The following is a 12,380-nucleotide window of genomic DNA, read 5'->3' on the forward strand; positions in this document are numbered from 1 at the left end:
TATACACTGATTGTGTACTGATTTGCATAATTACACGCTTGTTGCTTAGCACCGCACAATATATCATTTGTTAATCATTATTGCAGTGCATGTTGGCCTTTACAATGCAGCGGCGCTAAATGATAAAATGATAAACGTGTATGAATAAATCATACCGTCCGTGTCATCTGGAAACCGGAAATAGCTTTGGTGGCCCGTCGTTAATCGTGTCGCATCTTGCGGTTGTGCGAGTGCAAGTGTGATTTGTGTGAGATTATGGAGATGGCGCCACTCTTAATGAACTTTGTGTTGTTAAAGAAAGAGTTCAGCCCAAAATGAAATCTACACAATGCGTTCATGTTGGGTTTTTGAATAAATGGCATTTTCGACTGGCTGATATGACGATATAATATTAATATTGTGATAAATGATGTCACTATGCTTTTCTGAGGTATCGTGAAACCTTTTTACTACATATTTTCAGTTTTTTAAAAAAATAATTACAAACTGATTGGAAGCAGCTGATTAATCTTTAAAATTGAATGTTTGAATGTTAATTTTTTCAGATTTTTTTTTTTTTTTTCTGCTTAATTTTATTTTCTCTTTTTCTGTAAAAAAAAAAAAATCATATCGCCCATCCCCTAATTGTATCTGACATGTCGTCTTTTACGCTGTAGTAATAAAGATCGTCCAAACTCGAAAGAAATGTTTATTTCGCTGCTTTTATCTACTCATTCTCTGAAATTTAGCAACTTTGATAGAGGTGTTAAGCTCCGCCCACTTTGCAGTCCCATGTCCTGTCGCTGAACAACGTGTTTCCTGCTCTGTATGCTGTAGGATGTGCTGTGTGTGTCATTAAGATAGACATGTGAATTTCCTGTATAAGACACATTTACTAGAGTGGAAACATAAAAATCGCAGTTCTCAAAATCACCTTTTTTTTTTTTTTTCTTCCCCATATTCAGAAATCTCAGTTTCTAGATGAGCTACATTCCTAACATTATACACGCTCTTTTCTATCCTTGTTTAGAAAGATAATACAGGGGAATTTCGAAAATGATCAGTGATTGGTCATTGGGAAACAGTACTGATCAGTGATTGGTTGCAGGCACCACACAGTCAGGCTTCACACACTGATGGTGAGTGGAGTGAACCTGCTCTCTCAACTCATCCGTCAGCAGCTGTGATGTGAGCTGGAGAGCCGTGTCGAGTTCAGGACAGTCACTAACCAGTGCTCAAAAAGCTGGTGGTAAATGGGTGGCACAGTTTTCCCACTCAGTTTACCGTTGCCATGGGAACTGGAGGAGCGTGTGACATTAGAATCTCCACAGCTGACTGACGTGGCAATCCACCAACCACAGCTTAGATGCTAGCATTCACTTTTTACTGGAAAGCTAAAAAAAATCCCACCTTCCTAATGGCAATTTAACATTCATTCACCTGTTACTTTATAAATTTTGCAGGCAATAAGTGTAATGCACGCAACATTTTCACTCTGAAAGCATCCCGAAACATATTTTACATTGTTCTCTACATTGTTCTCTATATGTGACGGGATGGTGTTAGTTCAGAGCCTTGTCACTTATATTGTTTTGCCTTGAAAGTTTAAAATACACGTAAAATTGATCTGGAACTATCATCATGAGTCATTTTTAACATTTAAATTTTAAGCCACGCCCCCTACCTGATGGACTCCATTTAAGGGAAGTGATTTCATTTTTGCCTGAAAATGATATAATTAGGTTTCTAGCTGTAATTATTTGTCAGTGTTTAGTTCAGGGCTAACATCACTGTAGTCAAACCCGTACCTGCGTTCTTTAGCATGGAGGTTTCATCTTTTATTGATGATCTGTACAATTAAAAGCCAGAGCAAACATGTTTGTCTCCATGCAGAGAGAACGTGTCCGTCTCGCTAACGGCTGCGCTGCATCTATTATGAAGAGATCGCTAGACTTGGCAAGCTGCTCATTAACAGTCTCTGAAGCCTTCATGCTTTCTGCCTCACCATCTGCTCGGGATTTTCTTTTCTTTTTTTTTTTTGAGTAATTTATTTTATTTCCCCTTAATTTGCAATGCGCTGATCACCTCTTTGTATTTGCGGTAATATCGATATTAATTAGATTCTCATAGGAAAAGGGTCTGTTGGAAAATTAAGGACTTCTGTGAAAGGCTTCTGCGTGGAATCCCTTCTGTGTTCAGTCCAAAAAACAACACAACACATAGAACAACACAACAAACCACACTGTAGAATAACATCATTATTCTTAAATGAATATATTTCAATCTTAAATCTTATATTTGTGTAGAACACAAATCACACCATTGATTTGAATAACATTATCATTAATGCTTACTAATGTTTTTAATAATTCATTTGTTTGTTTTGAATAAAAAATCACAAAAATGAATATACACACCACAAACTTAATATATTTAAATGATGTGTAGAATAGCAATTATTATTAATAATTATTATTAATAATTAATACTTTCATAATTTTTACTATTTGTGTATATTAACATCATGCTGTGTAAAATTATATTATGATTAATGATTACTGATCATTATTAATATTTAAATGATTCATTTTGTTTGTGTAGAATGAGATATATCACACTGTAGGCTTTATAATGTGATATAATATTATCATTATTCTTGATATTGACATGATATTACTGGGCCATTCAATCATTTGTCGTGATATTTTAAAACAGAAAATCACAATCAGGGAAAAAATCTGTATCGCACAATCACGCTACAATGATTACATACCGCAAAAAAAAATCATAATATTTTTAGTTCATATTTATTAACAAAACCTACTTTTTATTTAGTATTTAATTTTTGTTTACATTATATTGTTATATATTATTGTAATATCAAATACTGCTGTTATACCAGATGTTCATTTTAAGCCATAAATCAAGCTAGAACAAGTATTATTTAATAAATAATGAATATTAAATGTGAACAGAAATGTAAATAAATATCTAAATATTTAATGCACTGAACTCTTGCTTGCCGTGTGATTTATCGAGTGAGGAAGCTGGAAATCTCGATGATATCGGAGTTAAGTTTAATCGTGCAGATCTGGGTGGCTGAGTGTCTGCATGTTTATGACACGTAGGATTGTATTCTGTGAGATTGAGTGTGTGTGTGGGCGTGTGTGTGTGTGGCCCACACACAAAGGCTTTTCACACACACGCGCACACACACACACACACACACCGCTTTGCTTTATTACTGTTTATGCTCTATTTGCATTTTTCTGTGTCATTCCCTGTAGCCTTCCTGCCTGTAGTCCTCTTCTCCCTCGAGCCATTTTGTCACTTCTACCTCTTCATCATGGCTTTTGAAGTGCTGCCCCCATCCTCATCCTCCCTCTCTCCGTCTCTCTCTCTCTCTCTCTCTCTCACACACACACACACACACACACACACACACACCTCTCTTACATTCCTCCTCCTGTGGTGGAGAAAGCACATGTGGGAGGATGGTGATGGTGGTGGTGGTAGGGGTAGGGGGGAGAATCACAAGAGCCGCTCTGATTGGCTGAGAGGACAGACTGTGCGAGCAGGGGGAGGAGAAAAGGGGACGTTCTTATTATACCTCCCCCCCACCCACCCCCCCTTTCGCCTCTGTCTTATCTCGTGTTATCACAGAGAATGCAAAACCCCTCCCGTGCCAACGGGAAAACAGACGAGGATACGTGAGGTAGCAGGAGGGGAAGTGTACGTTTTGTGTGTGTGTGTTTGTGTGCGTGTGTGTTTGGCAAGCTGTTTAGCTCAAGATGCAAACGATGCGCGTCGATTTGGTTTCCAAGACGATGTTGTTGTGAGCGTGCTGTGTTCAACGTCACAGCTTGATCAGAGAAAGAGAGAGACAGAGAGAGAGAGAGAGAGAGAAATCGGCGAGCTAGACGGCTCCTCATGCATGTGCGTGAATGTGTGCGTGTCCGTGTGGATTTTTACGCTGGATGTTGGACTGCCGCTGGTCCGGTGCTGCTCTGTGACTCTGGCTTCCTGCTGCTGCTGTGCATCCTTCATCCTGTCCGCCTCTGACACCATGATTTTTTGCAATCACTTAGGCGAATACAAGAAGGACGAACTGCTGGAAGCGGCGAGGTGAGTCCATGCACCTTTTCTCTGTTTATTCCTGTCTCTTTCTTTTTCTTTCTTCCTTTTCTTCCCCCTCCCCTTTCTCTCTGTCTCTCTCTCTCTCTCTGTGTTTGTGTGTATGCATGCATGCATGCATGTGTCTCTCAGGTGTTATGGAGGGGGCAGCAGGCCAGAACGTCTTGTTTAGAGAATGCACTCAGTGATTGGTGATGTTTCTGTGTTGATCAGCATTTGCCTTAGGGAACAGAAAACCTCATAAACACAGCAGGGTTTGCATGTAGCATAGTGCTAACTCACAGCAAGCTCACAGCTGTGTGTTTTTATTTATTTATTTATTTATTTATTTTTTATAACTGATGGCTTTTGCGTAATAAAGAAAGCAAACGGCAAACACTTTCTCCCTGCTAGCCATGTTTATACGATTCCTCCCACTTCCTATTCCTACCTGTTGTCCTCACTACAGTGCTATTAGTCCTGAGAGAGACAGTCACATCCTCTATTTCGTGTTGAGCTCAAACTCATTTTTTCACGCCCGGCTCCTCGTCTCCGCAGCGATTCACCTGCTTTTTAAAACCCAGCCTTCAGCGTAGCCTCCAGCCTGAGTGCATGTCAGGATTCATGTTGTTTAGTAATGAATTGGGAGCACGAAGGAGAAACTACAAAGGACTCGCAATTCGATCCAACACCATCATTAGGCCAGAGCATGAACCTCACAACCTCTTTCTCCCATAAGAGCAGAAATAAATCTGCTGTCTTTTTGTGCTCACTTCACCATTCAGCCCTGTGAGTGGTTTAACAAGCAGGCTTCAGACACACGCTCTGACTCTCCTGCTTTTAAGTAAAGATTCATTCTGAAAGTGTGAATCTTCAGGAAGCCACTCGTACTCTCCTTCTAATCCCGTGGCCTGTTCGTGTTTTCCGGAGCCCGTAACGAAGCGCGCATCTAAATGAAGAATCTGCCATTTTCACTAAAGCCAGTTATCTGGAGTTAGAATCAGAGAGCAGCTTAGGAGCTTTTTTTATTGCTAGTTTGGCAAATCTGAGTAGGTGGAGGAAGAAACAGAGCTATGTTACTTAAGGTCAAGATAGAGATTGCCAGAAGTAAGTGTCCCCCGTAAACCAGGATCGATTTGTCAGTTTTTAAAACAGAATTGTGGTAGAATCAAAGGTACTACAGCGGAAATATATTTAAGGATTAAAACACTCTGGGACGTGCTGTTATAGGAAAATAATCAATGACAGTTTGGTGTAATGAAGCAAGTTACTATAACCACCCCGAAGTTGATGATTGTGCTATAACAGCATGTCCAGAAGTGTTTTATTTCTCTTATGCCACTGCGAAATTGCCAACAATTATATATATTTTTTTAAAATAAAGAACAATTCATATTTTTAACCTGTTTATAGTTACATTTAATGTTGTAGAATGTCCATTTATGCAGAGAATCACCATACTTGTTCCTGTGAATAAGTTGTTACTATAGAAATGATAAGGTATTAGAACAAGTGCATTAATGGAAACGTGTGATTCGCAGCTGCGTTATTGTCAGAGCTGCTGTTACTTAACTGACCATTCAGAATTCAGCAATGCTGTGGTATAAATATTATTAAATACAGACTTTCTTTTGAAAACTCAAGGTCTTCCTATCTTTAGAATATTTATTTGTGACCTGCAGGTTCTTGTGCGCTCATGAATTCACTCTGACTACAACGGCGCCTTTTCATCCCAATATAACTCATCAGGAGCTTTGTCAAAGTCTGATCTAGTGGGCTAAAATAGCTAGCGAATGTTTACAGAGGAAATTGGCTAGACATCCTAGCTAAAGACTTAAGTAATATTTTCAGTAAACAGCAGTCTTATGTCTTTTAAAGCCATGAGGTAAGCAAACATGAAAAACTTGCACATGAGATATCTCAACACGAGACTTAAACTGGGTTTTGCAGGAACACGTCTGCATTTTTGTTCTGCCTGCACATAACTTCCATAGACGAGCATTATTTATTTATTTTTTATTATAGTGGAAAGGATCACAAGTATGGTGGCCACAGATACACATAGTATGGTGAATCAGAATGACCCAGTCACATTGCTAGGCTAGTCTGAGCTTGGCTGGGGAACAGGGAGTTGAGGATTATGGGTAATTGGGTAAACGACTCACTTTAGCACTCTGAGGTGTCACTGTGCCAGACGAGCCCGTGTAGTCCCAGAGATTTGCTTCTCAAAGCAACACTGTTTTGATGGTCTCACAGCTATGATGTCTCAGAAACCCAGGCCTCAACATACTTCACATGGAGACGGCTGGCTTCCACAAACACTGATATAATTACAGCGCAAACAAGCTTCTTTCAGTCTCTTCTCTCACCATGTCACACTCATAGCAACCAGATACGCTCTATGCATCCAAGCCTGTGATTGGTCATTTCAAACAGGCCCAGACTGATTCATTCCAAGCGTCAGATTCAGGTTTCACTAGCATGCTGTTTAACTCGCCGTGCTCAACCCTCCAGTTCTGTAATGATCTCACGTACCACCTGAGGCTTTTTCTCTTTTCCTTTTCTCTTTGTAAATATGGAACAAAATAAGCAGTTCTTCCTCTTCCTGTTGTATCATTTGTTTCTGTATTTCCAACAACTTACCATAGTTGATGCTTTCAGCACTTTGCAGCAGGCAATCTTCATCTTGTAATCATCATGAATATTAATAGCGCCACCTGCAGTACTGGAGAACTCGTCTGCAATGGCAAATGCAGAGAATGTGTGAGCTTGTAAGCTTGCAAAGATGGTTTTTATCTTTGCACAGTCCTCACAGATGTCATCTCTGCATTAAGAATGCTGAGGTCTTTAGTTTGCCCCACTGAGCTCCGAGTCCCTACACTGTGTTATTGTTTTCCTCCGAGGTCCCACAAGAGAGGACTGCCGCTAGCTTTCCATCTCCCTCAGTCTCTCTGTGTTTACTAGGATGTTTCATTTCTCCCACTTGTCTACTTGCCTCATGCTTTCTGCCTCCTCCATCTCAGTTGTGTATTGGTGCTTTTGTTTTTCTCCTTCTTCCATGTTCTTTATAAACTGCTGCTCTGCCTCAGGAGCGGAAATGAAGAGAAGCTCATGGCCCTGCTCACCCCTCTCAATGTCAACTGCCACGCCAGCGACGGCCGCAAGGTAAGACCACTCCTCACCACACACACACACACACACACACACACAAAACAACGTTAGGAAGTTTCTACCGCTTTTGCATGATTTGGTGATCGCGTTAACCCACCTGATATAGCTCAGCAATAAGTTAGCGGGTAAATGAAGCGTTGACCCATGCAGCGAAAAATCCCCAAACTGGGATGGACTTTCGGTCCTACAGCAGCGTCATACTAGATACTAGACTCATTTGATTACGTTCACATGCCCTTTTAAATTGTTTAGGGAAATTCTGGCATATGCCGTCATGTGCACTTATTACAGAAACCCGTTTACAAATATTTTTGCAGAAATTATATATAAACCTGCAAGATGTTCAGATCAGCACAAAAAGTATAGTTTGAAATGTGTGTTGTTTTGGCGTCCACGGTCTAGGCCCATGGATGGGATATGTTTGCGTTTAGGTATGTGTCATGTATGAAACCGTCAAGCCGCATAGCTGCATCAGTGTTATAACTCTTGTATGAAACAAGAGAAATAGAAAATGAAGAATAAGCTAAGAGCGAGCAACTCTTTAGCATAATTAATGCTCTGAAGAACATCATTTCTGTATGTGGTGCTGAAAAACGCTGACTATCAGCACGAGAGAAGTTTGTTTATCTGCTCTCTGGAACCGTATTCAGTTAAAATGCCCTTCAGTATCACGTACAGAGCCTTGCATAAGTATTCATCCCCCTTTTCCACAATTGATATTGTCACAACCTGGAACTGAAATGGATTTAATTGGGATTATATGTCATGAATCTACATAAAATGTCCCATAATATCAAAATGGGGGGAAAATCAGTATAGTACATAAAAATTATTTGCAAACAAAATATTGTACAATTGCATAAGTATTGCGTAAGTAGTGTTCTCTGTCTAATCCCTTCTTTACCCAGTCACTGACTTTGGTGGACAGCCTCCTCTAGGCAGAGTCACCGTTGTGCCATATCCTTTCTATTTTATAATAATTGATTTAATGGCGCTCCACGGGATGTTCAGACTTTAGGATATTTTAAAACCGAGCCAGTCACGGCACTGTATCAGGTGGCGGCAGTGAAGAGTGATTACAGTGTTACAGCACATGATGGACAGATCTTCTGTATACAGCTCCACATTCTGAAACTGTTGTTGGTAACACTGTACAGCTAAGGCACAGCAATATGGCAGAAATATTGCATCACTCTCCTGGAAAATGATTCGACTCTGAATCGACTCACCTGTAGAACAGGAATTTTTTTTTTTTTTGTGAGAGATGTGAGCTGCGATGAGGTACACACTGAGCCAAAGCACAGAGCTGTAGTACTGCAGAAATGCCATGTGTTCTAGAGATTCTGATAGACTAACAAAAAAAGAAAAAACTCTGCGCTAAATGTTTTAAACTAGTTATTTGTATAATTATTTACTCATTTATTTAGCACTGGCTTAATGTTCTTTGTGCTTGTTTTTTTTTGTGATTTCTCCATGCACTTGGTAATGATTTGTTTAGCTTTTTTAGTCGTTATATTTCTGGCCATTGAATGAAAGAGTTTTACGAGGACATTTGCAGCCCTAAACATACCCTCAACCAACTTTAAAATTTTTTTTTTTTGGTTCATTTAATTATGTACAGCAAACGGATTAATAAGTGTGAAAGCAATCTAATACCTCAGAAAACTGATTTACCTCCTTATTTTTCTTCATTTGATACTGAGAGTGACACTGAAGAGAGTGTTAATGTTACAGAAATGCAAACATCATTGATCCTGTTATGGAAAACGTATCGTGACATAATTTCTTACGATATCGATCATCATATCACTCAAACCCACCTGCAATGGCTGTACTTATTTCATTATTCTCTGAGACCTGGTCTCATTTTAATTTAAAGTCCGTATGCAAAGCCTTTGCAAGATTTAAGAGTGACTGATTAGATCTTTATGAATATTTATCGTGTCCCTCGGAGCCGGGTTTCCAGGAGTTGAGTGAGATCCTTTTTTGGGGTAGAGAAGGGCACGAGTCCACGTGGCCGTATCCGAGACACTCTCATGCATATTTATCACATTTTGATTTTTTCCCAAGCCTTCTCACTAAAATGTCATATGAAAATTAGGCACAGTCATAAGTATAAGTATTTTCCCTGTACTGCTGATGCAGAGCTCATGAAAACGTCCCAGTGCGACTGGGTGCTGCTTGTTTTGCCATACAGGCTTGGTCATCACTACGTTTGAGACATTTAATACTTGATCCAAGCCTTGTTTGATTGTTTGAAATGGATTTATCTGCTCAGACAGCAGAGTTCAACTGGAATTCATCATGAATGTGGTGAAGAGAAAATATGTCAAAAATATTTTCAGGGCTTTTCAAAATATATTTTCAAAAGCATTGCAGATCATTGTTAAATGATAGCGCGCACATCACAATGAACACTCTCTCTCCCAGGTAAGATGGTCTTAAGTTTTGGGAAACTCAACCCATTTCCGTTTCAGGTGACTAATTATGTGTCTGTAGTTTTTCATCCAATACAACTAAACTAAACTAATAATAAGCAAATGACTAAAATGCGACTAAGATTGAAAGAATGATTAACAGGCAGTATATTGTATGTAACAGGCTCTAGATTTTTTTTTTTTTTTTTTTAGGTCTCGTAATTACAGTCAAGGTACTTGGGATGCACAGAATAGTTTACTCTGGAAATATCGGCATATTACATGCTAGGTTTTCAACGAGAGCGGAAAAATTGCTATAAAAATGTTAAAAATAAAAATACAATAATAAAAAAATGTGAAAAAGTTACAGTTTGGCCCAAAAAGTTTTTCAGTACAGGCTTGAAATGCACAACATGCACACCAGGTGTAATAGTTTAATATTTATGTTATTTGTTTTATTTCTTCTCCGCTTCTTTTTCTGGAGGAATGTCCTGGTAAAAGGGTTAACTTAATAATTCAGAATTAGAAATGAATAATAAATAATAAGTATTATTAAGCCATAAAACTATTAAAACAATATATTAATTTAATTAAAATAAAACTATTAATTGAGATTTACTTTTAAATTTATTTTAATTAATTGCTTATTACTGACAAGTAAAATTAGTTTTATTTTTTATTTTTTATTTTTGAAATAAGCTAGTACAGTTTATGCAAGATAATTAATATTTAATAATAGTAATTTATTTATTTAAATTTTTTTTTTTTAGCTTTGGCAAAGACTTTTCGTTTGGTTGCACCACTAATCAGTACATATTTGCGCTGATTACTTTTGGACTTTCTGTCCCATCTGTTGTATTCTTTCATCCTGGCTTTATGCATGTGCAGACTGTACACAGTCTTCTTCCGATAAACCAGCGAAGCCTCTGAAAAGCTCCACACACCACCTAGAGAACTTGGAGAGAGGCGACGGTGTCACTTTAACCACCACCCAGAAGCTGGATCTCTCTTGTATGGCCCTCAGCACTTCTCTGAGTGTAAACCAGATCAGGTTCATGTCCATCGTTTTGTTAGCTGGCTTTCTGACTGAACCTGGTCTACCGCCGTGCAGCACAGTGGAGCTGCAGATTAGCGATATTGAGTTGGAGGACTTGCTGGCTGCCTCCCGGAGAGAGCGCGCCAGAGCGCAATATCCATCAATCACTCCTCTCCTGTTAGCTGCCAGCTTTATTCCACACCGACTGTTACTGAGTCTCATCATGAATAAAGCTCTTCAAGGTAAAGTGGCAGAGTGATACCCGCCCTGCACGAAGATATATCAATCTCTTTCTTCTTCTTCATTTTTTTTTTTGTTTTTGTTATTGAGTTCTTATGAATGCTGTGTCTTTCACAGCTCAGTGCAGTGCTTAAAGACTGAAAAGCAGGGAAAAGTCTGAGATTTTCCTCTTTTCTCTTTATTGAATACAGTTTAATCTCTCCTCACTGACTGTGATGCAAAGTAGGTGCGGCTAGTTTAACATCACGCGAAGCGAAGTGGTGAACCCCGGTGAAGAAGAGGGCGGGTGCACACTGTTGACTAGTGCCATGAACTGATGAGACACCTTTTTGAACGTTTTAGAAGCAGACAGTGAATGAATGAATACGTCTCTGTCCATTTGTCCTTTTTTCTGGGAACAAGCCACATTGCCACTTCACTAATAAAATAAAATGAAAACTTCTTTTTTCAGCCTAATGTCTCTAGCGCTGTAGTTTGGTGAGCTGCTTTCAGCTAAATAATGGAAATTTGGAATGAAAACAAATGGACTTTATATTATTATTATGAGCTGCAACAGAGGATCCTCTAAAGAAGCGGTGCTGGTTCATGTTTAGAAAACTGGAGCTGCTGAAATATAGGATTTTTTTTCATTTGTAATCATGTCATGTTTGCGACAGTATTTCAGTTTTTTTTTTTTTTTTCCCCAAGTACTCATTTTGGTCTGTGAGATACTTTGCTAGGTCGTCATCTCTGGGCCGCCAGTTGACCACATCTGCTCTGTACAATGATGCAATTTCCACACAAGTGATTTCCCTCCATCTCTGTTTATAATAAAATTAATTTCATAAAATAAAATCATATTTTATTATGCATTCTGGAAAGACATCTTTTGATTGGCTCGGGCCATGGTTTTTCCAGTCGGCTCAGACCGAGTTAGCGTCAGCAGCAGTGTCTGTCCACTCGAGGAACGCTCGCTGGCTTCCTTTGCCGCAGTATTCATCACCACCTTTCTTTATCTGTACTTTCTGTATGTTTGCTGCGGTTTTAGAGGTAATAAATCCTCTGTTTCACTCTCTCCTCTGTCCTCGCACCAGTGGATGGATGTGTTTGGCAGCTCTCCCGTACAACTTGTGTGACTTTTTTTTCTGTTAATGAGAAACTCTTGTTGCGGCCCATAACTCAGCGAGTGATCCAGACTGTCAGGTTCTTTTTAAACAGAAGGAGGAAACATGGCCGCTGCCTTTTGTGAATGCAGGAGCGGCATATGGAGGCAGTGGAGGCCCAGCAGGTTGTGAATGCTCACTGTTATTCAGCAGCACACCAGCGAGCGCTCCACTGGGGCGTGCCTTTGTCCTCACACGACTTCGGTATTCTGGATGGAGAGAGAAAATGCTCCAGGAGTCCTCTCCTGCTGTCTCTCAATTATCCAAAAAAAGCCATCTTTA

General features: G+C 39.4%; 1 protein-coding gene across 2 annotated transcripts in view; it reads left to right on the forward strand.

The window, feature by feature from the left end:
• tnksa (tankyrase, TRF1-interacting ankyrin-related ADP-ribose polymerase a) overlaps positions 1-12,380 on the forward strand; it is a 108,857-nt gene that overhangs the window by 40,799 nt on the left and 55,678 nt on the right. For both annotated transcript variants that reach the window (XM_026941157.3, XM_026941158.3), the window contains exons 4-5: positions 4,068-4,104; positions 7,182-7,257. In XM_026941157.3, the coding sequence (XP_026796958.1) occupies positions 4,068-4,104; positions 7,182-7,257 (113 nt within the window). The remainder of the gene's footprint in view (positions 1-4,067; positions 4,105-7,181; positions 7,258-12,380) is intronic.

Source organism: Pangasianodon hypophthalmus, chromosome 15 (genome assembly GCF_027358585.1).
Source record: "Pangasianodon hypophthalmus isolate fPanHyp1 chromosome 15, fPanHyp1.pri, whole genome shotgun sequence".
Classification (NCBI taxonomy): Eukaryota; Metazoa; Chordata; class Actinopteri; order Siluriformes; family Pangasiidae; genus Pangasianodon; species Pangasianodon hypophthalmus.